At 36.6% G+C, this 25796-nt stretch overlaps 1 protein-coding gene across 6 annotated transcripts in view; it reads right to left on the bottom strand.

Moving 5' to 3' along the window:
- Positions 1-25796, bottom strand: part of Rab28 (RAB28, member RAS oncogene family) — a 209072-nt gene that overhangs the window by 170526 nt on the left and 12750 nt on the right. For all 6 annotated transcript variants that reach the window (XR_004946039.1, XM_036200442.1, XM_036200444.1 and 3 more), the window contains exon 4: positions 14888-15017. Coding sequence is in view for 5 of the 6 variants with exons in the window: in XM_036200442.1 (XP_036056335.1) it covers positions 14888-15017 (130 nt within the window). In the remaining variant the exon portion in view is untranslated. The remainder of the gene's footprint in view (positions 1-14887; positions 15018-25796) is intronic.

The following is a 25796-nucleotide window of genomic DNA, read 5'->3' as shown; positions in this document are numbered from 1 at the left end:
AATTCTCCAATAAAAAGATAGAGTACCAAATGGATGCAAAATAAGATCCATCCTTCTGCTGCTTCAAGATATATACCTTAACATCAAGGATAAGCATTACCTCAGAGGGTTAGAAAAAGATATTTGAAGCGAATGGACCTAAGAAACAAGCAGATGTTAAATACTTTAACACCTGACAAAACATACTTCAAACCAAAACTCATCAAGAGATAGGTAAGAACACTACATAGTCATCAAAGAAAAAATTCACAAAAATGGTATTTCAATTCTTAACATCCATGTCGAAAACACAATGGCACCCCAGTTTGTAAAAGAAACACTACTACAGCTTAAATCATATATTGACCCTTACACACTGACAGTGGGAGACTTCAATAATCCATTCTCACCAATGGACAGGTCATCCAGACAAAAGCTAAACTGGAGCTAACAGACATCATAAACCAAATGAACCTAACAGGTATTTATAAAACATTTAACCTAAACACAAAAGAATATACCTTTTTCTCTGCATTACATGGAACTTTTGCCAAAACTGACCAGACACTCAGACAACAAAATAAGCCTCAACAGATACAAGCGAATTGAAATAACTCCCTGCATCCTATCAGGCCACCACAGGTTAAAGCTGAATATCAACAACAAAAACAACAGAAAGCCTACAAACTCATGGAAAATGAACAACTCATCAATGAATGAAAAAAATGGGTTAAGACAGAAAGTAAAAACTTTCTAGAATTGAATGAAAATGAATGCACAACATACCCAAATGGGACACAATGAAAACGGTTCATAGCACTAAGTGCCTACATAGAAAATCTGGAGAGATCTCTCATATTAGTAACTTAGCAACACACCTAGCTCTGGAAGGCTCAGGAACAAAAAAAGGAAAGAAAGAGATGGGGGACAGGGGAATGGGATGAGGGGGAGACACAACTGCATCCAAAAGAACCAGATGGCAAGAAATAACCAAAATCTGGGCTGAAATCAATAAAACAGAAATATATATATATATATATATATATATAAAGAATCAATGAAACAATGAGTTGGTTCTTTGAGAAAATTAGTAAGATTGACAAACCCTTATCCAAATTAACTAAAGGAAAGAGAGAGAAGATCCAAATAGACAATATCAGAAACAAAAAAGGGGAACATAAAAACAGAGAGGAAACACAGAGAAACATAAGGACATACTTTAAAAACCTCAAAATTGGAAAATCTAAAGCAAATGGAAAATTTTCTAGATCTATATCACTTGCTAAAGTTAAATCAAGATCAGATAAACAATGTAAACAGACCTATAAGTCCTAATAAAATAAAAGCAGTCATTAAAAGTTTCCAAACGTGTGTGTGTGTGTGTGTGTGTGTGTGTGTGTGTGTGTGTGTGTGTGTCTCGGGTGGGGTGGGATGGTACTGCATGCCTCTAATCCCAGCACTTGGGAGGCAGAGGTAAGTAGATCTCTGTAAGTTCCCAGCCAACCTGATCTACAGAGCTAGTTCTATGACAGCCAAGGCTACACAAAAACACCCTGACTCAAAAAAATAAACCGAAACAAAAAAGTCTCCAAACCAAAAAGATTCCAAAGTCTGATGGGCTTTCAAAGAAAAGTTAATGCCAATATTTCTTAAATTATTCCATAAAATAGAAACTAAAGGAAGATTATATTTGTTTAATGAGGCCACAATTTGTTAAAGCACAAACAAAAATATCACCACACAACACCTTCCATAATAGCCTCAAATAATACAAAATATCCTGGGTAACTCTTGCCAAGCAAGTGAAAGACTTTGTATGATAAAAATTTCAAGTCACTGGAGAAAGAAATTGAAGAGGCTATCAGAAGATGGAAATTTCTCCCATTGGTAGAATTAACATAGTAAAAATGGCCATCCTACCAAAGCAATAGACAGATTCAATTCAATCACCATCAAAATTCCAACACAATTCTTCACAGACCTTCACAGGACAATACTCAACTTCATATGGAAATAAATAAATAAACAACTAGGGTAGCTAAAACAATCTTGAACATTAAAAGAACTGCTGGAAGTCTCACCACTCCCAATTTCAAGTTGTACTCCAGAGCTACAGTAATAAAAACTGCATGGTATTGGCAAAAAAAAAAAAAAAAAAAAACAGACAAGTTGAACAATGAAATTGAATTAAAGACCCAGACATAAGTCCACATATCCATAGATACCTGCTATTTTATTTTTTTTAAAAAGCCAGAAATACACACTGGAAAAAAGACAAATCTTCAACAAATGGTGCTGATCAATCGTGAGATGTATGCATTTAGAAGAATGCAAATAGATTCATGTTTATCACCCTGCCCAAAACTGAACCCCAACTGGATCAGAGACTGCAACAAAAAACTCTGATACTCTAACCCTGATAAAAGAGAAAGTGGGGGGGGGGGGGATGGCTCAGAGGTTGAATAGCACTGGCTAAGAGGACCTGGGTTCAATTCGCAGCACCCAGATGGTGACTCAACACCATCTGTAACTTCAGTTAAGCAGTATGTGGGCATCAGGTATATACATGGTACACAGATATACATGCAGGAAAAACACCCACACAGATAAAATAAAAAAGAGAAAGTGGGGAATAGTTTTGAATACATTGGCACAGGAGACAACTTTCTGAACAGTACAACAATAGCAAAGGCACCAATATCAACAATTAATAAATGGGACCTCATGAAACTGAAAAGCTTCTGTAAGGCAAAGGACACTGTCATTTGGACAAAGCAGCAGACAACAAAATGGAAGATTTTTACCAACTCCATATCCAATAGAGTACTAATATCCAAAATATATAAAGAACTCAAGAAACTAGACCACAAAAACACTAAATAATCTAATTTGAAAATGGAGTACAGATCTAAACAGAGGATTCTCAATAGAGGAAACTCAAACTTAAATAAATGTTCAGCATCCTCAGCCATCAGGGAAATGTGAATCAAAACTACTTTGAGATTCTACCTTATACCTGTCAGAAGGGTAAAATCAAAAACACAAGTGATAATTCATCTGGAGAGGATGTGGAGCAAGGAGAACACTCCTCAATTGTTGGTGGGAGTGCAAACTTGTACAGTCACTTTGGAAACCAATATGGCAATTCCTCAGACAGTTAGAAATGGATCTACTTCAAGATCCAGCTATACCACTCTAAGGCATATACCCAAAGGATGTTTCATCCTATGACAAGGACACTTGCTCAACTGTGTTCATAGCAGCTTTATTTGTAATAGCCAAAACCTGGAAACAACCTAGATCCCCTCAACAGAAGAATGGATAAAGAAAATGTGGTACATTTACAAAAGGGAGCATTACTCAGCTATTATAAAAAGAAATGACATAATGAAATTTGCAGGCAAATGGATGGAACTAGACAAAAATCATCCTGAGATGATAAACCAGAACCAGAAAGATAAAGTTGGTATGTGTTCACTTTATAAGTGGGTATTAGCCATTAAGTAGATGACAGCCAAGCTACAATCTGTACATACAGAAGGTGTAGATAAAGAGGTGGGGGAGGGGTCCTCTGAGGGAACACATAGCTCTCCCTGGGAGGGGGAAATAGAATATATTTTTGTGGGCAGATTGTGGGTGGGTGGGGACAGGAGTAGGGGGGTTGGGGGGATGGGGTAGAGGGAGAAAAAAAGGAAAAAGAAAATATAGGGGAAAAAATCATCTCTGAAAAAAGATGCTTGCTTGCCTACAACAGTAAGTTAAAATGAAACTCTCCCAGAACTTCAGGACAATAAATGTGCTAAATTGCACCATCTGACAACTAATTACAACAGAATGTGAGGCATCATATCAGTGATGTTCTCTGGCAGGATCTCTGTCTTTGCTCTCTTCCCTCTTATAATTCTTTTAGAGTTATTTATTTTATGTATATGAATGTTTTACCTGTATATGTATATGTACATCTGGTACATGCCTAGTGTCCATGGTGTTCAGAAGATATTGTCAGAGTTCCTGGAACTGGACTCACAGATGATTATGAGCTGCTATGTGTTTTAAGAATGTAGGTAAACTAAGAGGTATCAGCAAATAAATTGAAAAATGGCCAGTAATGGAAGGAGGACAATCAAGGTAAGATATCTATAAGCCAAATGTAACTGTGTTTTAAGAAGAATACAATCTGATGTCAGAGAACACAGGTCCTCTGTAAAAGCAATAAGGCTTGTTCTAATATTGAGCCATCTCTCCAGCCCCCTCACCCTTCTTTTATCCACAAGGATGACTCAAAGTGGTAAGTGAATTTCGAAAGGTTACACAGCAAGGGAAAAATCACAGCACCAAGTTTTTGAAAAAAAAAAATGTCTTGCTCTCCAAGTTTTTGAAAAAAAAAATGTTTTGTTTTCCAGTTTCTTTAAATTAAATTGGATTTGCTCCATAGTTACTACAAATATAAACTATAATAAACTATTAAAGGGACCTAATTTTTATCAGTAAAATGTTCAAATCACCCTTTCACAAAGATACCTGTGTTATAGCTCTCTTTTTAATACTGATCCAATCTTTAATAATTTCTTCTAAAATTGAAATCAGCACTACATTATAAAAGAAACAAAAGGGGGAATAGGATATGGTGGTATTTTATTTGTATGTTAATAAATAAAGTTTGTCTGGAGATCAGAGGACATAGATAGCAGCCATAAACAAAAGACAGGTGGTGGTAGCACACGTCCTTAATCCGATCACATGGCAGGCAGAGTCTGTGAGTTCAAGGACACAGCCAAGCGTGGTGACACATGCCTTTAATCCCAGTACCAACCATAGCAACCTGAAGGTCTGTACAGACAGGCAGTGAGGTGGCTGGGCTAACCAATGAGAAGGCAGAACAGCAAGCCAAGTTTCCTTGGGAAGCTACTGAGGCGTGGTAAGCTAAGGTTAGTTGGTGGCTATTCCTTTTTCTCTGATCTCTACAGCTTTTACCTGTGTATTTGGCTCTGTGTTTCTTATTTAATAAGATTGTTTAGAAATTTGTTTACAATAGGAGATAACTCTGCTAACTCTGCAATTAAGAGCACTTGCTGCATTTCCAGAAGACCCTAGTTCAATTCCCAATACCCATATAGAGCAGCTCACAAATGCCTACAATTCTAGCCCCAGGGGATGCAAAGATCTCTTCTAGCCTCCACCGGCACCCATTAAAAACAACAAAACAAAACAAAACAAATGAAAAAAAAAGAAGCTAGACTATGGCTTGAAATAATTTCACAACTCCCAAAAACAAAGTAAACAACACTAAACACATACTATTTCTTCATATAGGTAATTTGTCACACAGTTCAAATGATTTGAGGCATGTTATCTAAAATCATTACAAAATAACAAAATGCTATCACTGAAGCAGGCATCAGGTAAAAACCAGGTTTGATTGTGGTTATAAAGCAGCAGTCATTTAATGTTCTCATCCCCATACCAATCTAAAGGCATGTTTACAAAGGAGATTTGGAAAAGGAAGTCATCCAAGTAATTCTGAAATGAGGCCAGCATTCCTTGAAGTGCTGTATACATGTAAAGATCCCTGATAAAGGGCTGCTTCTCATTTTTGCTCAAGTACTTTCTTCCAATAACTTCTATTAAACAAATAATCACAACTCTACTTTATAAATGTACATGTCAAGAAAAGAAAAAACAACAGAAACAGAAGCATCAAGCCCACCTAAAATTACACCTGTGTGTGGTGCTCTGGAATTGCTACTATCCAAGAGGGAAAAAAAGCTAAGTATTAAATGAAAGAAGGAAAGAAGCAGTAAGCTTCCGTTTAAGAATTATAAACAGAATGAACTTCACAAATCCTGAAAGTCATGATTTATAAATTATAGCTCTCTTAAGTAAATGTATTTTCTATAATACTGAAGCTGACAAATTTTATAGGAGTTGATATGAACCCTTCAGGGTAAGAATCAAATATTAACTATTTAGTAGTTTTACCTGTTTACTGACCAGATAAAAGAATTTTCAAAGTCTTATCAGATTTAAGTATAGTTAAACATGTTTCTGTAAAATCTACACAGCCATTTCTTACACTCTATTACAAAAAACAAAGGCTCTTAAAAGCCTTGTGATCATTTTATTTAGAGTATCAATACAACTTCCAACCTCAAATGTACTTAATTTTCTAATACATGTCCACTGAGAACAGAGAACACTACTTATAGGGTATGTTAAAATGTAACCTTTCAACTTCCCAATGTAAAACATCACTTCCTGGGCAGATAGTACTCCAGGAACAATCAATCACTGTTAGGAAGAATATACACTCAACGTTGTTAAATAGTCCTGATGCACTCTTCTCTATGCCCTCATCTGTCATGAAGATTGTTTAAAAATCTGAGTTATTAGTCTTTATTTGGGAAAGGATCTGGTTAATATCTTTAAGAGCAGAAATCATTCATCCATCCACTCTCTGCTGGTGCGTGATAATTCCTATCCCCCAATACATGTTCCTGATAACCACTCTACCACCACTAACCAAGAAGCTATAAATCAGTACCAGGGCAGCTCCCATGCAACCCGTTAACTCTGTTTACAGTCTGTCCACCTCAGAATGTGAGCTAGCTGGGGAAGGTGCTAGCTGATGAATCAGATAGTAAGAAAATGTAAGAGATTAAAGATAGAAAATGACAAATTACGATGGTATATAATTAAAAAGTGTAGTTTTAAAGCAATTGTTAAAAAGTTAACATTCCGGGCTGGAGAGATGGCTCAGAGGTTAAGAGCACTGACTGTTCTCCCAGAGGTCCTGAGTTCAATTCCCAGCACCCACATGGTGGCCCACAACCGTCTGTAAAGAGATCTGGAACCCTCTTCTGTGTACATAATAAATAAATAAATCTTAAAAAAAAAAAAGTTAACATTCCTAAGTTTTCATTTTGTTTGCTATAATCTTGCCTAAAGCACTGAAGAGAAATTAAAACTATACTTCAATAGAGACAAAAATTAAAATCTTGAAAGTAAAACCAAAGTATAGGTTTCTAACATCAAAAATTCAAGTTAGGTAATAGCAAACTTTCTTTTTTTATATTTATATAATCTAAGAAATGACATGAAATTTATACTTTGTTTCAAACATGACCCAGCACAATACAACTATGCTGCAGTTTCTAAGAAACTCCCACTGATACTATTCCCTAAGATGGAATCCAGTGGGCCAATTGGCCTTTAAGCCATCTAAAGATATATTTTCTGTATTGAAAAAAAAAACATTTTCATGTTGTATATATGTATGAAGTTCTCAAGCTACTTTTTTAAAGAAAGAATGAAAATCATTTTCCCTGACTAACACCTTGGCCACAAATATTTCTAGTTCCAATAGTCTTCATGAATAGGCTTTTATCCATTATGCAGGTGATGATATTCTTAATTTTCATGAAGTTTAGTTTTGGTGTACAAAGACATACAAGAAACAGTTTCAGATGACAATGAAACTACATGGATAACTGAACATAATGACAACACAAGGGCTTAGGTGGCTCCCTGAGATTGAGTTGCCAAAAGCATTAACTTTAAAATGACTTTTAGGACAGGATGAGTGTGACAAAATAGAATTAACAGAAAGGAAAGATCAGAAGGAAAAGCATTTCATGCAGAAAAAAACTCTAAGGTGGAAATGAACTGGGAATGGCTTATAAAAAGAAAGGCAGAGGAGGGTGTAGAAGTGAGGAGCATGCCTTGAGTATAGGAAACTTATAGATGATAACGTCTGCAAAGCAGGCAAGAGTCAGATTACCTAGACCCAGAAAACTTGGAGGAGACTGGATTTCACTCTAAAAACATTGGAAAAAAAAAAAAAAAAGATTTTTAAATAGGAGCAGCCTACTTTTTCTTTGGAAACTAACTGAACAAAGCAAGGAGAAGGAATACCAGTCAGGAAACTATCTATATGACAGGCATGGCCAGACCCACCAAGGTGCCCCCGTAAGTGAATATAATAAATCAAATACTCCTAAGCTCTGCAATATGGCCTCTTCAAGTAAGAGTTCCCCAAAACTGGAAAAGCAAGACTTTCAAAGGCAGAAAAACAGGGATTAAGCCAGGTGGATTCAGCTCCCTGCCTTTTATGCATATAATTGTTCCCAGGTATAACATAGCCAAAGATCTTAACAGAATCACTAAATACTTCTTGAGAAGTACCTCTGGTTCAATCTTTGAGAAAACTGAGGCAGGCGGATCTTTGTGAGTTCAAGACCAGCCTGGGCTACAGAGTGAGTTCCAGGAAAGGCGAAAAGCTACACAGGGAAACCTTGTCTCGAAAAACCAAAAAAGAAAGAAAGAAAGAGAGAGAGAGAGAGAGAGAGAGAGAGAGAGAGAGAGAGAAAGAGAGAGAGAGAGAGAGAGAGAAAGAAAGAGAGAGAGAAAGAAAGAAAGAGAGAGAGAGAAAGAAAGAAAGAAAGAGAGAGAGAAAGAGAGAGAGAGAGAGAGAAAGAAAGAAAGAAAGAAAGAAAAACAATCTTTGAGAAAACTAACAATGACCAGCTTAATATACGATAGCTAACATTTTAAAGTTTGTTGAATAAATGGCCCCTCCCCCAGCATATAGTTAAAAAAGAAAAGCTATCAAAAAATAAAATCATAGGATGGTGACAAAGGATTTTCTAAGAAACATTCCCTCCCTGTCAGTTTCATAGGACATCTATTTCAGATCTAATAGACTGTAATATGTGATCATCCTGATAGATGCTATGCATACTTCATGCTTTTAAAAAGCTATTATGATTAATACTAAAATAAAAATTGAGTGCTTCCTATACATAAAACGTTCATTACTTTTCATACAGTACTTCATTTAATCTTTAAACTATCAAACAGAAACTACTACTCTCATTTCCAGATGTAAAGAATTCATATTTAAAGATGTAAAAACAAATTTCTACAAAATGTAGAAATTATATTTATTTATAAATAAAGTCTCGTATCCAAAGCCCTGTGATCTTAAACTCCTCTCTATACTTCAGGCTCTATATTAGGTTGTACAAAGAAATATCACTAATGTCTGACAGATTTTTAGAATAGGATATATACTAAAGCAAACTGTTTTTTATATATATTTAAGTCCTGTCTATTGAAAAAAGTATGGTTCTATACGCCAATAATTCTGTCCATTTCCTTAAAACAAGTCCCTCTCTCTGTGGCTATTTCCTTTACTTATTCTACATAGGTAAGTATAAGAATAAAACATAAAGAATAACTTAAGTAGGCAAGTAGTAACAAAATAAAATTTAATTTTCCATAAAAAGAAACCCATAACTAAACAGCATAAAATATTCCTCTATCTTCAGCCCAAATCTCTAAGAGTTTCTTATTTTTGATAAAAAGCAAGTAATCAGATAGTCTAAGGATAAGTTTACAATATGTTATGAATTCGCACATATGCTCTCCCACTGAATTTAGCTAAGTCTTAACTACTGCTGCTAACATTTCCACAGACTATATTTCTTTCCAATATATTCTTTATCTTTAAGTTGTGAGGAACAGAGCACAACAGTGAGTTTGTCTCAAGATGCAGCTACACCACTCTTGGGCATATACCCAAAAAACACTTTATCCTACTGTGGAGATACTTGCTGAACCATGTTCATTGCTTATCTATTATTCATAACAGTCAGAAGTGAGAAACAACCTAGAAGTCTATCAATGAATGAATAAAGAAAATGTGTTACATTTACACAATGCAATATTACTCAACCATTTAAAAAATGGAATTATGAAATTCATAGGTAAATGGATGGAGAAAGAAAAAAAATCATTCTGAGTGAAGTAACCCAGACTCACAAAGACAAATATGGTACATATTCACTTGTACGTGGATGTTATAAGCCCCTTAAGAGGCATTCAGTGGCCAGGCCCCACCTCTCAGAATATTCTAATAGTTAGGCCCTGCCCCTGAGGGCCTCCAACCATCAGGCTCCACCCACAGAACACCCTAAAGGCCATAAAGGCCAGATGCAGGCAGCCAAGCTCCATCCCACAGAATAAAAAGCCTAAGCTCAATTATGGGGATTGAAATCCCACCAATCCTTGAGCTAAAAAATCTACCAATCTCTGAGCTCACTCCAAGGAACCCAGGCTATTGCTAAGGCTATTGGTTGCTCTCCACAAACTAAAAGTAATGCCCTATTGCTAAAGACAATATCTGCACAACTCAAGGAACAAAGAGAAGTTGAGTTGGTACCTACCTGTGGGAGTTACCAACTAATATCTGATTTGACTTAAGGCCCACTCCACAAGATGGAAACCATACCCAACAGTGCTTGAGTGACCAAAGAACCAGAGACTAGACAGCCCAGGGATCTAGGGTAAAAACCAAACACTACTGTGACTCCTATATTTTACTATACTCATAGATCAGTGTTTTGTTCTGCCATCATCAGAGAAGCTTCCTCCTACAACACTTGGGAAAAATACAGATTCATAGCCAGACAATGTACAGAGAGTGAAAGACCGTGGAACACTAAGCCCTAAATGAGATGTCTCCATCAAATTTCTCCCTTCAGAGCTTAGATAACTCTGCAGAAGAAGCAGAAAGAATGTAAGAGCCAGAGGGGATGGAAGGCACCAAGAAAATAAGATCTTCGAAACACTGCACAACCAATGTGTGATATGCACATTAGAACTCAGAGACTGTGGCAACATGCACAGGACCTGCAAAAGTCTGCACCAGATGGGGTCCTAGAAGTGAGGTGATGTGAACACATGCCCTCACCCGTAACTAAAAAGCTAGCTCCAATTGATAACCTCTTGCAAATGAAAAATTAGTTTTCTTCAAGGGAACCTCACTGCGGAAATAAACCACTCTTAAGGGCAGGCCCCATGCATAGCAGTGGATAGCCAACACAAAATGGAAGTCAACAGCATCTTTGGAGGTTGTTTCATAATGTTGTGTCAGTGCTTTTTTTTTTAAACCTTACAGGTCCTTTGTGTTTATATTATGGCTTCTGGTTTTGTGTTTGTATGGGATTCTTATGTGTGTAAATATGTGTGCTTTATTTTATAATTATTCCTTAGATGCCTGTTTGTTTTCTAAGGAGAGACAGACGGGGTTTGGATTGATTTGGGAGAGGAAGGGAAGAAATAGGAAGGGTGAGGGGAGGGAAAACCATAATCAGAATACATTGTGTATATATGAAAAAAAAAAAAAAAAATCTAGGGGCCGAGACATGGGACCATGCCCAGCTCTCGTTGGATGGGAAGCAAACAAGTACGTGGTGGAGAGATTCGAGAGAAAGACAAGCAGAGCCGTTTGTGCACTATGAAAGAGGCAGAAGTGGAGATGTGATGGGAGGTGAGGAACAGCCTGATGAAAGAGGCCTGCACTACCATGAGGCCATGGTGATGTGAGGGTCCATGCTGCTATTGAGGGCCATGCCTGGGTCTGTGGTCCTACTGCAGCCAGAGTCTATGTTGATGTCCACGGCCTGTGCTACCACCAAAAGCTATGAGGAAGCCCTAGGTCTGGACTGCAGCCTAAAGCCATGTTGATGTCCAAGGGCTGCCCTGAGCTAGCCCTGCCCCTTGCCTGGGTGGAAGAACTGGCGCTGATGGCATGAACATTGGAGAGTGGGCCCCGGAGGTGTGGGAGAGCTGGTCCCACCTTACCTGGGTGGCATTGAAGAGCTGGTCCCAATGGTGTGGAGGTGGAAGAGCTGGCAGGCTGACTAACTCAGCTACTGCTCAGGCCCAGATGCAGGGTTTTGAGTTGGCCTACCCCAACATCTTCCCCTAACTATGAGCTGCTGCAGGAGCATGTGAAGGGGCCAGTCCTTCAGATCCATTTCCACAGGATCTCCACTACTCAGGGCAACAGATAACCAAGAGTCTCTATCAGGGTCTAATATTGATGGTGTAGCAGAAGGCAGAGGCCTTGAACTGGACTAATGACACACTGAAATAAACATTCACAAGTAAAGCTGTTTGAGCAAAAGAGTATACTGCTTCACACACCACGACTTCCAGCACCTCTATGAGAGACTATATGATGGAGAAGTAGGGAAGGCAGAGGAGTGGACTGGCAGAATGACGTGGGTGAGAGAGGGGCAGGTTGTTGCCCAGAGGAGTCAGGGAGACAGTCTCTTTGTTTTCTGTTGTTTTTTTGTTTGTTTGTTTTCTAATTTTTCTTAATTTTTATTTTCTTTTGGAGGGAAGGTTACAAAGGCAGAGGATGGATATGAAAAGACTAGGAAATAAGTGGGATTGGGGTGCATGATGTGAAATTCCTAAAGATACAATTAAAAATTATGCTTAAAAGAATCCATTTTCAATAAAAGAAATAAAGAAAAATAAAGAAAATAAAAACATTTCATCCAAAGGTAACCATGTTTAAACAATGTAACAATCCAGTTTACACTCTTAATCTATCATGTTTCTCTTGCTTTGGCAACCTGTGATCTTTTGTGAATTTTACTGCTTTGTAATAAAATTTTATTCCCCCCCAAAAAAATAAATTCACAAATTCACATTACATTAATTAATGTAACATCAATTTGGGAACACAAATTGTAAAATATTCAGCAGATACAGAGTTAAAGACCTAATAGGCTTAACTGTAGAATAATCTTTCACTATATAATTACATGAAATTGGGCCAATGACAGATTATACAGTCAATAATAGCCAGGAAATGTTCACCTATAACCTCTTTGTTTTACATTAATAGTCTTTGTGGCTATATACTCTGCTATATGTCATTCTGAAGGGATATATTATAAATAGATTTAAGAATGGGGTTATCACTAAGGCAAAGATGAAAGGTGTGAGTTTTTGTAATAAAAATAAAAAATCTCAAATACAGCAATCTATTAATTTTCTGCAAAAATTTAAATAACTTACATACAGTTTTATTTTTTATTTTTAATACCTAAGCATAACACCACCAGCTTAGGCCAGTTGTTGTTGACATTAACCAATGGTAGATGTGTCACAGGATAACCTAAACATATAGCATAATGTATACAATTATACACTATGTCATTATCTCAGATAACAGTTAGATTACACTATGAAAGAAATGAAAACAAATCCCAATTCCCCTCTGTCCTCTACAGCTTCCCATATGGAGATAGGAAACCTCCAAGGAAAGTATAAGCAGAATATAAGTTAATGCTTTGGTAACAGGACAACTGACCAAGAAATTATCATCTAAAATGAAAAGCTGCACACAGAAATAGAACCCAAAATGACCAAAACCTATTATTTGGAAGGGAGATTTCAATATGAACTACAAATCATGATTCACTCCAAAAGAATTACTTATAAAACAGATGTGTAATTTTTAGTTAAAGCTAAAGACAAAACACTACAATTTCTACCAATGGTCATGCATTTTGTGACATGTAATACTTTTTTCTAGACAGCTTACAGTATTATTTTTAACTCTGCAGAGAAATGGCTTCACACCTGTTTCATAATGGTTTTAAACTAGGGATTAGGTTTATTAAATGCTCATCTTGGTGTGCAAAACTACATAATGCAGAAACCTAGTTCACCCTTTAGGAAATACTATTTCCTAAATAATTACAGAGAAAATTTATTGCATTTTTCAGACATTTAAAGATAATTCTCTTGGTAGTATAAGTAGGCATTGATTTAACAATGCTTGTACTAAGGAAACAGTTCTAAACTAAATCCTCCATGGTATAATTTGAGTTCATTTTCTCTTTCTCTGACCTCAAGTAACTGGAGAATATCAGATCATACCATAACATTTCATGTATCTAAAACCTCTTATTAATGTCTTCTTTTCAAAATTACTACAGGTCTATGAAGTTGAGTCCCAGGTTCAGATTTATGATTTCTATATAATATATATCATAGTTTAAGAAACTGTTCTCAAAAAATTACTTATCCATACTTTTTTTACTAAGGACTGCACTTTCCCTAATACAATACTCTTCCCCAAAAAAAATTTAGCTGCATTTCAGAAATAAATCCTAAAATTCAGGAAATGTTTATAAAATATGGGAATGAGGAATAATTAAAACTCCACCCATGCACTATTCCTTTTTCTGAATAAAAGATCATTTAATGAAATGTCTCAAAGCCACTGGGACAGAGCTGAAGCTATAATATACTGTCACAAAATCTACAGCTGTGCTGCTGTTCTTACCAGTCCATGTCGCTTCCTGAAGAACACAGGAAGTCAAAACAAACACTATCAGTCTTGAACTTGCTTTTACAAAAGCAGCAGATAAATTAGGGCAGAAGAATCCTCAAAAGTTACTGAAGAGTAAAGGATGTCTTAATTACACTGTAATGCCTGAAATGGGGGTTCAATTCACATGTTTGAAGGTTATTTCTTAAACTGCAATGTGAGCCACATAGTATACTACGAATTTCAGAGAGTAAATGTCACTTATGGAAAAAAAAAATGTTGCTGGATGGTTATTCATATTCATAAGGATTTTCTACTGAAACTCCAAAAACGCTGTTTCCAGATATCAAATATTTTTTTAGGAAAAAATGATCAACAAGTTAAGCAAACACCTTTGTAAAGTTTTAGCTTAGACCACCATTACAAAATGCCAAAGACCAATGAACAAACATTATTTCTTATAATTCCAGGAACTGGTAAGTCCAATATGAAGGTGGCTGTAGATGGTAGTGAGAATCCTCTTCCTGATTTGATGGTCACCTTCTTGCTGTGTCTTCATATCACAGAGAAAAACATCCTCTCTTATGTTATAAGGGTGCTAATCCCATTAGTAAGGACTACATTATTATGACCCAGTGACTTAGCAAAAGCTATACCTTCACTAACCACCACACTGGGAACTCAAGTCTTAAAATGCCAATTGGTGGGACACAAACCTTCTGTCCACAGAAGCAAATAAACTTTACTACACATAAATAAGTAGTACCAACTTACTTTTATTGCCCACCAAAGCAACCAGGGGCTGAGTTTCTGACTCTTCACTCACTGTCTTCACCACAGAATACCAATCTTCTAAATTTTCAAAGCTCTGGTAATTTGTAATATCATATACCAAGAGGATTCCCTGTCACAAAAGAAATATAGAATATTTATAACATACTTCTGAAATAATATTAATAATACTTTTTAATGCTTCAGATATATCAGGTATACTGTACAGTGCAGTTGGTTTTTATATATAAACAAATTTCAACTTAAATGTGTTATTAGTAGAAACAATATCAATGATCCCACTCACAATAAATCCTGAAACAAAGGTATAATTTTATCAAAATTGTAAGTAATTTCCTAATAAGACACCTGAAGAATTCTTAGTAGATTCAGGAGAAGAAAATTCCATTACCTGCTGACTCCCCATGGGAGACCTCGATTTGGGAGATGTGGGGATGCAGGGTGGCTTGGGAAAGAGGGCTAGGGGTGGGAGGAGGGGAGGATCTGTGGATAGTATGTGGAGTGAGTAGAAATTTCTTAATAAAGAAAAAAACAAGAAAATTCTAATACAAAAAAAAAGCTAAGAGGACTAAAATCTCACCTCTTACTTTGACAAGGTCAAACACTTAAAACTTTTCAATAAGTAACCATCTGCTGCTTCTCCAATTTTAAATGTCTTCAAAAATGAGATTCCGTGATGTCCCTTGATGGGCAATTTTAGTGTTTAACACAATTTTCTTTAAATGAAATGTGGATTTCCTTCTTTAGTCCTCTGTGCATTTAGAGAACAACTGGAGAGTATCCTCCTTTTAACAACCCCTCATATACTTGAAGATAGTTAAGTAACTCCTTACCAGTCTGCTTTCCAGAGTAAATAAACTCAGTTCCTTAAAACTGCCTCAAAGGGCCTATTTTCTGTCCCTTTAATCATGGCTGTTGATTCTTCCCAGGACACACCACATAGAGTTTTTTGACATCCTCTTTAAAATGAGCAATGTAAAACTGGACATGATACTGTAATAAGAGTCCAAGAAAAGCTAAATGTAAGAGAGGGGTTGCTTCCTGACTCTTATATATCATATTCCTTTTTAATTTATCCCATTATATTGTAACAGAAGAATGAGAAATATATACATACACAAAAATAACAGAACCACATACTTGATTTTCATCCAGTTTGTGGTGAAATACTTAATACAAAGCTCTGCTTACACGATAAGTCACTCATGGCATTCATGTATAATTGTTTTTGCATCTGTTGTGTATCAAACATAGATCTAGATCATTACACCAGTCCTCACCACAACCTACAGAGATTGGCATCTTTGTCCCCACTGTATTGACAGAAAAGTTATAATAACCAAGATAACCCAGACAGGTAACTGATGGAACCAGGACTTTAGTCAAGGACTAAATGCATTTGTCGGAAGACCCTATACCATGCATTTTACTGACTACTAAGGATATGAATGCTAAACTTCAAGTAACTCAGTCTTTCAGGAAAACTAAATATATAAACAGGTAAGTATACAACACAGCAGTCACAGCAGGTAGTAAGTTAGTAATGAGCTTGGAGTTCCACTGCAGCTGCTATCAATGTGCCATTACTGAACTAGGACACTACTACATACATTTCTACCCTATACATAAACTATAAATGTGACCAACCTTGGGATCCCAGACAACAGAAATTATAGCAATTAATAGACAATTCATTTTGATTACATAACATCTCTAACACTTCTTAGTTGACATGAAAAAATTATCATGAATGTATACAACTGGCTCACAAAAACTGCCCAAAATTAAGAGTTGAGTTTCTAAAACTAGAACAAATTGGCTGCTATTACGATTTTCCAGTACTGAGCTTTTATTAAAACACATTGGCCCTTAAGTCACCTATTTATTGTCTTTAAAAGTAAACTTCTAGAGATTAGAGAGATGGTTCAAGGGCTAAGAGCACTGGCTCTTCTTCCAGAGAACCTGGGTTCAGTTCCCAGCACCCACATGGCAGCTGTCATCACTCCTGTTTCAGAAGTTCCAACACCCTCTTCTGGCTCTGAGTGTACGACAAATGTGATACACAGATACAACATGCAGGCAAAATACCCATACACACACACAAAAAAAAAAATGAATCTTACAAATAGATTTCTGATGGTCTCCAAGATCCTTTTCAATATTCTATAATTTTAAAGTCAGGTGTGGCAGCTCACAGTATAATCCCAGAACTAAAGAGACTAAGGCAGATGGACTTTTCTGAGTTTGAGTCTAGCCTCCACTATTCAGTGAACTCTAGAACTGTCTGGACTACACAGCAACACCCAGTCTCAAAAACTTTTTAAATAGAGTACCTAAGTTTGCCAGGCACAATGGCATCCACTTGCAATACCAGTACTTGGGAGGCAGAGCAAAAAGGATTAAGAGTTCAAAGCCAGTTTTAGTTACATAGTAAGTACAAGACCAGCCTAGGCTAAATGAGAACTTGTATCAAAAAAACAAAAATATAAATGTTGTGAAATTTTACATAACACCACTTTGCCTGATTTATTTTGGTAACAACATCTATTTCTTTCTTCCAAGATTATTTTGGTCATTCACCAAAATAGGGTATCTGAAATAAGAAGTGCAATTTCAATTTCTTAAAGACTATAGCTCCAAAACTGAACTTTAGAGACAGCCAATCCTTACTTTATTGACTCTACCTCCCACTGTAATAGGTGATAGTATTTATTGTTTGCTTGAAAGAGTTCTATCCTTGGATACCAGGCCTGGACTTAATCTGAATAATTATTTTTTTTCTATCTCACTTTTAAAATGTTTAATAAGCCTATATGATTAAGAAAATAAACACCAAACAGATCACTTGAAATTAGTAGTTTATATAACTGTACATGATTTTTATTCTCAATGTGAATCACATTCTCATGGTAACTTTGAGTTATATTAATCAAATAAAGCCCAGACATGTGATAACTAATCCTTGAGGTATTGAACTCTTTTGATTAATTCATGAAAATCTTTACCCAAGGTGGAGTGGAACAATAGCTGTGTAAGACAAAACACAAGCAAGTAGAACATGCATGCCACCATGTACTGATGGCTAGCACAGTGGTGCATGCCTTTTAAACCTAGGATTTAGGAGTCATAGGCATGTGGATCTCCAACAAAGGTTCCAGTGCATATATAGTCCAGATAAGCTTCTTATGTAATTATACTCTTTTACTTAAGAATTATTGGGACTGGAGAGATGGCTCAGAGGTTAAGAGCACTAATTGCTCTTCCAGAGGACCTGTGTTCAATTCCCAGCGACCACATGGTGGCTCACAACCACCTGTACTGAGATCTGGTGCCCTCTTCTGGCCTGCAGGGACACATGCATGCAGAACACTGTATACATAATAAATAAATGAATGAATGAATGAATGAATGAATGAATGAATGAAACTTTAAAAAAAAAAAAATAAACACATCAAAAAAATATCAGTGGTGGCTAGTATTACAACTTGCAGAGCTGACTCACTGCAACAGAGATAATAAAAGCCTGTGAGGCGTCCCTAAAATATTTACATCTAACTTTGCCAATCCCTACTCTAGACCAATGTGTATTTTTCAGCTATTCTTTTGAATCCTTTTAGAGTCATAAGATATACTTCATTCACTAACCTAGCTATCCTTCAACCCAAATATTTCCAACATAATTAAATGTAAAATCTTTCTAATATTTAATTATGTTTTAACATTTATTATTTTGTCTTTTTTCTTATCATAATTATTACTGGTTGTGACCTTCAGTGTTATACTGAAAATCTGATATGACAAAAAGAAAACAAAATACAAAAGAAACTTAAGGAGTTTTGGCTTCTAACACATAATTTTGGTCATCATCTCTGACCTTAAAACATAAAAATCAAGATTCTTCAGGGGATCATCAGAGAACTGAGATTGGAGGACAAATCACTGCCCTGAAGCCTAGAAAGCCCAGTAAATGATGAGAGTACACACAAGTCCTATTTCCCTGGATCACAAGTTGCTGGAAATGGTAATGTAGAACACAGTAATGCTAACAACCTGAAGGAAGTTGTTACCTGGCTGGAGCATGAAGGACTCTCAGCAGCCTAGTCTTCAGATCACCCCCACTTTCACAGGATTTACCTGCAGGAACTTGCAGAGAAAAGAAAAGGTCCACCCCAGGTTCTGACATGGAGAAAGATACACCCTACAAACATTTGATCCCATGGGCAGAGGAAAGTTTCCAACTTCTGACTCCTCTAGCCATCTTCTCATTGAGCTGAGGCCCACTAAAAGACTGACATGTTTTCATTAGAACACAGAACTTTCCCCTTCCTCCATACTTTAGTACAGTATCAACAGAGCTTCAGGAAAAGAGCAACTATAAGCAAATACTTCAACTGAGAAGAGTTCTTTAAAATATCTAAAAAGCGCGGGATGAAATAAAGACACTAGAGGAACTGAGATCTCTGGCATCTATAAGTGTAGGTGAAAGGAAGCAATGTATTCAGTGCCAAAGCAACATAAAACTTCCTAACAAAGGCCCATTTACCTGAATTCTCCTTAATCACTTCATTTTGTCCATCATTCAATAGAAAATTATAAGGCATTTACTATAAGTACTCTTTCCCTGGGGAATATAAATAATGATTTGCCCATCTGTAGGGGGTACCAATGACAAAATAAAGTGCATTCCACTGAAGTCCAATTTAAAGAACCAATGAGCTTATAAGGCTTATGGAGTATGGATGAGGTATTACTTCTAGGATATGTTAGTAGCCCTGAAACAGCCATATTACCAGATCTCCCTCCAGCATGGATGATGACTTCCTCATACTGCATAGATGGAGTGTCACTTCAGTTAATCTTCTACATACTACATACTCTAATACCTTCCCAGACCAAGAGGCCCTGTGCAATTAGGATACAATTGCATACAAATGGCAGGCAGGTATGGAAGGGACCTTCTGGAATTGCATACAAATGGCAGACAGGTGTGAAAGGGACCTTGTGGAATCTCAATTGAGGATCCAGTAATCCTTCTCCTACCCAATTCTTTTATAAGGGGACATCAACACATCAACAGTCAAAAGCTTGCTCTTGAGGGACTCTTCCAAGGAATCACCTCCACTATGGTGAGGATGCTTTGTGTTTGCGGTTGAAGATGTGATCTCACAGCTTCCTGTCCTTGCAACTATGCCTGTCACCTGGGTCATGCTGTCCCACTGTGATGGACTCTTAACCCTCTGGAACCATATGCCAAAATAATCTCTTCTCTAATTGCTTTGGTCATGATAGTTTATCACAGCAACAGAAAAGTAATTAATATAGTGCTTTAGGGTTGAACACATTTCTCATGAAAGAAGAAAAACCAATAATCTACGTTACCATGATAGGAAACCAAAATAAAGGCAATTTCAGACTAAAGCAAATGAAAGAGAGTAGAAATATAAAGTAGAGCACAAATCAATAAAATTGAAAAGAAAAAAAAATAGTACAAAAAGCCAAGATTCTTCAAAAAAGCAATTAGAAAGCAAAGACACAAATGAACAGTAGCAGAATGAATAAAAAGTCACCATGCTAACATCACAGGTAACAAAAGGATATACTATCAACTTTATGGCTACAAATTTAGTAATATAGGGGAAATGGACCAAATGTCTAACATTCAGAACCAAATTTTTTGGACTCCCAGGGTCTTTACCACCAGCCTCAGCCCCAAAAAGCCTCTTAGGTAGTCAGTTCCTCAGGAAGACCCTCAAAGCTGAGTCTCTTGATTTAATCAGGATTCCCTCCAAAAACTATCAGAATCTTCCTGGTCATAAAAAAATACACCTTTCTCAGAAGTTTCATTTTAATTTCAACTCAAGTCCCAGAACAATCCTGGCAACAATGGAATCTAATTTTCTTTGCAAGGCTGTGGCCATCTAAAGCTATCAATCAACATTTCTCCTCTCCCAGTCACCTTTTATCACCCACTGGCCATCTTTCTCCTGTCTTCATGCCCACGCCACCCTTCTGTTTCCCACCCTAATTCAGCCTCCAGCTGCTCCTTTCCTTCCCAAACCTTTCAAATGACCTTTAGAAATCTGATTTCAACTTTAAGAAATGTTTCTTTCAATGCTCCAATGTCTTCATTGTACTAGACCTTCCCTTCCAGTTTCAAGATATGACTACTTCTCTTTGTAACATTCAAGACTCTGCTACATAAATTATAAGGTTACTTTATGCAGTTGTTTGTTTGCATCTGTTTCATGTATTTAATAAGCATGAGTCAGTACATCAAAAGTACAGCATTCTCAAGGAAATAACTGATTGCTGTTTTGAAGTAACAAACAAAAGTGGCAATACCTGATATCCTTAATAAATTTTTTAATTACAATATTTCATATTCTTAATTTTCCTAGTGAATTGCCTTTATTATAATTTTATTTAAATTAAAATAAATATATTAATCTTAGTCTTAATAATTATAAAATATTGAATACATCTTAATCTCAAAAATGACAGGCTCTTTGATCCTTAAAATGCAGTTTTTTTCTTCCTAACCTGCTGTGGATATCGCTCTGTGTAAATAAAGTTCTGATTGGCCAGTGGCCAGGCAGGAAGTATAGGGGGGACAAGAGAAAAGAGAATTCTGGGAAGTAGAAGGCTGGGGAGACACCGCCAGCCGCCGCCATGAAAAGCAACATGTAAAGACACTGGTAAGCCACAAGCCATGTGGCAAAGTATAGACTAACAGAAATGGGTTAATTTAAGATAGAAAAGGTAGATAACAAGCAGCCTGCCACAGCCATACAGTTTCTAAACAATATAAGTTTTTGTGTGCTTTCTTGGTTAGGTCTGAGCGACTGTGAGATTGGCAGGTGAGAGAGATTTGTCCTGACTGGGCCAGGCAGAAAAACTCCAACTACAAATGGTGCCCAACGTGTTGGCAAGAGTTTCTACCTAAACCCTGACAAAAAAAGATTCTAAAACGGAGCTAAAAACAGCTTCCTAGTTGTCTCTCTGAAGTTAGCGGCAGCCTGCTGGTTTGAGCTACTATGGCAGGTTTCTGGCGTGTGCATCTGACCTTGCAGTGTGGCGGGATTGAGGAATCTATAAGCGACACTTTACTCTGCTGTGGGGTGGATTTAGCCTTTGCTAGTTAAAAAAAAAAAAAAAAAAAAAAGTTTCTGGGCTATGTGCTGCTTTGATAGAACTGCTTCTGATAGTTGATGGTACACATGGCTCCAGACCCAGAGCTGGCGGTAAACTGTACCACCGCCATGTTGGGAAGCTGAGGTGGGCGGAGCCAGCAGCCAAAGTGGTGTTTCAGTCTTACAAAGATGGATATTACACAGAGAATCTGGTTTGTCTTGTCTTTGGGATTTTTAACTGCAGAAAAAGATTTGATCATAAAAGCTGTTGAGTTAAACAAATATGTAAATTTTAAAGGTACCTTGACTTCAAAATTTGGATATAAGGATATGTTGCTTTGGAAAGGAGTCTCTGCTTTTGTTTCCACAGAAAGCCAGAGGCTGTGGATTTGTTCCAGATTAAGATACATCAGGTTTGATCAGCCAAGACCACCTGAAAGGTCTCCAATGACACCATGGCCCAGATGATCCAACATCCAGAATGGTTTCAAGGCAACTGGCTCAGAGGTTTACCCTTACAGACTACTCCATAATTCTAAAATTTTCTTTGTGTTCCCATAAGATACAGCGCCCCCCTCCAGCAGGAAGTAGTAAGAAAAACTACACCCAATTTCCCAAAATTATCAAGCTGGCTTTGGAGATCAAATTGGCTCACTCCTTCTCTAAACCCAAGCACATTGTTAAAAGAAAAGGTTAAGAGATTCTTGCGTCCCAAATCAGAAGAGCCCTCTGGTGTGGGACAGAGAAAAACCAATATTTTATTTAAAACAGGGTGATTATAAATGCAATCTCTTTCTAAAGATAAAAAGGGGATATGATATAGATATAATAAGATGAAAAGGTAGATTAAGGAACTTCTAAAGAGCAACAATTTGTTTAAAATGTTTTACATTGGTATAGATTTTAGTCTATTGATACAAACTTAAAGTTAGTTTTGTTATACTGTGTGTATATTTCTACTCTTGTTTAAGGTATTATATTTGTACAGCTCATTTTAAATTGAAATGGATAATTAAAAATACATTAATAACTTGTCATCTATGATAATCATACTCATAGCCATGTTAGTTAAGTCTTCTAGGTATACACAGAGATATTTCAGATAGACAGGTAATCTTCAAACACTTCAAAGGTCTACAGAATATGGCATTTAAAATATTTTTAAAATTTAGACTTTCTGGACAGTGAGACATGTCTGCTCCTGGCAGCACCAATTTACTTCAGAGAGGAGGATGGGCATTAAAGACACTTCATATGGAGTTTATCTTCACCTTGGCAAATATAGCCATTTGGGCAAGAAACTGTTCTTGCCTGGACTGCTTGATCGACTGGACGTACAGGACCCATAAAAGGGTAACCACTAAACTTTGCTTGACAAAATGGTCCTTCAGGTTCCTGCTTCGCAGAGGAAACTGCCAGACTTTCTACAGGACACTGAGAGAAGTGACCAAGAGACTCTAGCCCTGTGGGCTGAAGACAAATGCCCCAACTTTACAAAGAAACATTAGGTGACTGTCCAAGCTGCCAGCTATCTCTGTCTACTCTTGCAAGCTTCCCGAAAGTTGCTTGCATCCTTCTCCTGGTTCTCAGATAATATTATATCCTTCTGAGGTCTTTGATGTGGTTGAAGACTAGATAGTTATAAATTTCCTCAGTTATGACAAAAGATAAGTTAGATATAAAACCTTAGACTCACAAATATAAGATAGATAGGATATCTTCTTTAATATTGTAACTGTAATTCTTGCTTGATAATTGTTTTGTTATATGTAATTGTACTATGTAAAAGTTAAAACCTTCCTTTAAAAAAAAAAAAAGAAAAGGGGAAGTGCTGTGGATATCGCTCTGTGTAAATAAAGTTCTGATTGGCAGTGGCCAGGCAGGAAGTATAGGCGGGACAAGAGAAAAGAGAATTCTGGGAAGTAGAAGGCTGGGGAGACACCGCCAGCCGCCGCCATGAAAAGCAACATGTAAAGACACTGGTAAGCCACAAGCCATGTGGCAAAGTACAGACTAACAGAAATGGGTTAATTTAAGATAGAAAAGGTAGATAACAAGCAGCCTGCCACTGCCATACAGTTTCTAAACAATATAAGTTTTTGTGTGCTTTCTTGGTTGGGTCTGAGCGACTGTGGGACTGGCAGGTGAGAGAGATTTGTCCTGACTGGGCCAGGCAGAAAAACTCCAACTACACTAACCTGCAAGAGAAATAATTTATTTATTTAATTATACAGAGAAATTAATTAAATCATACATACTATGCAATAGCTATAATATAGTATACTTACAACCTACAAAATAACACTACAGATGGACTCTGCACATTGCATTTATATATCTATGCATTTATAAATACATAAGAATAATAATTAAAGAAAAAGAGCATGAATTTGAGAGGGAGCCAAAGGAAGGGGGGATAGAAATGAATGGAGGGAGGAGAGGGAAGACAGAAATAATTAATTAAGTTTAATTTTTAAAACTGAAAAATTTTTAAAAACTTTAAAAAATGCCAGTGCAAGAAAGGTATAAATATAGCTATATCTGGCAAATATCCAATAAAGAAACCATAGTAAAAGATAGCAAAAGGACTCAGGAGTCAACTTTTAGATATAATCTGTCCCTAGTTTTTATGCTGGCACCAAATCATTCTGTCGGTGGTTAATAAGCAGACTCATCTATGTAGGGCATTGATGCACAAGAGTAGTTGTGTTCTACCTCACAAATGACTACACTTCATTGAGTTTATACTCAGTGGAGCAGTGTTTGCAAACCACTTAGATTCCAGGATGGAAAGAGCTACGAAAATGAAACATCCAGTCCTTCTCTGAGGTTTGTTATTAGCCTCTGTTAGCCACAGGTTACAGGGCACTAAACACTATGTACTGTGTATTTGCTCCTAACCGCTAGGAAAAATAGCCTATAACATCTTACTGAAGACTTCTAGACATTTTAAAGTTAATTTAAAATCCAGGCATTTAACTGGGACTTACTTTAATTCTTAAAACTAGCTCTTGTCAAAAATCTTAATTCATTCTGGAGGTCAATTTACTTGGTTTTCAACCTACACTATCTAATCAACTTTTGCTAAAGTTTAATGGCACTAGGAGAAAAAAAAGGAAGAAGGTAAAATAATCAGTTTTATCTAAAGCCTAGTAAACGTCTATCCTTCAAATAAACGCATGTGTAAAGAGTTTATTATGCCCTGGTAAAAAGTAACACTCCCCAGATGCTGGCATCCTTGGCTGAGGGATATTATTTACATATATTTTAACAAAACAGCCTAACTGATAAATGTGCTTTTATGTATTCTACATACTATTTAGGTTTATAATTTCTAGCGATCACAAAAACAGTTATTACATTGTCATTAACATGATAATTTATTTCATCTTCTCAGAATTCCAAGTTTCTTAGGACGATTTTCTCAGAAACACTATATTAACCTGTTATTTAGCATAGTAGGGTTAGCATAGTAGGGTACATGCTTGGTAATAAAATTGTGAATAAAACATCAGCAAAAGAAAAATCGTCAATATGTACCATCAAGGTAGAGCCATGCATAACACATTCTAATAAGGCACCTAATACTCACTTTCTTCTAAGAAATTAAGTTCATTTCATCAAACTGAAGAGTTCTCAAAAAAAGGAAAGATAAGAATTCTAGGCACCAGGCCTAGTGACATATGCCTTTAATCCCAGCAGTTAAGAGGAAGGCAGATCTCTGAGTTCAAGACTAGCCTGGTCTACAGAGTAAGTTCTAA

This window comes from Onychomys torridus, chromosome 10 (assembly GCF_903995425.1).
Source record: "Onychomys torridus chromosome 10, mOncTor1.1, whole genome shotgun sequence".
Classification (NCBI taxonomy): domain Eukaryota; kingdom Metazoa; phylum Chordata; class Mammalia; order Rodentia; family Cricetidae; genus Onychomys; species Onychomys torridus.
The sequence above is the reverse complement of the archived record's forward strand: the minus strand, read 5'-3'. Positions and strand labels throughout refer to the sequence as shown.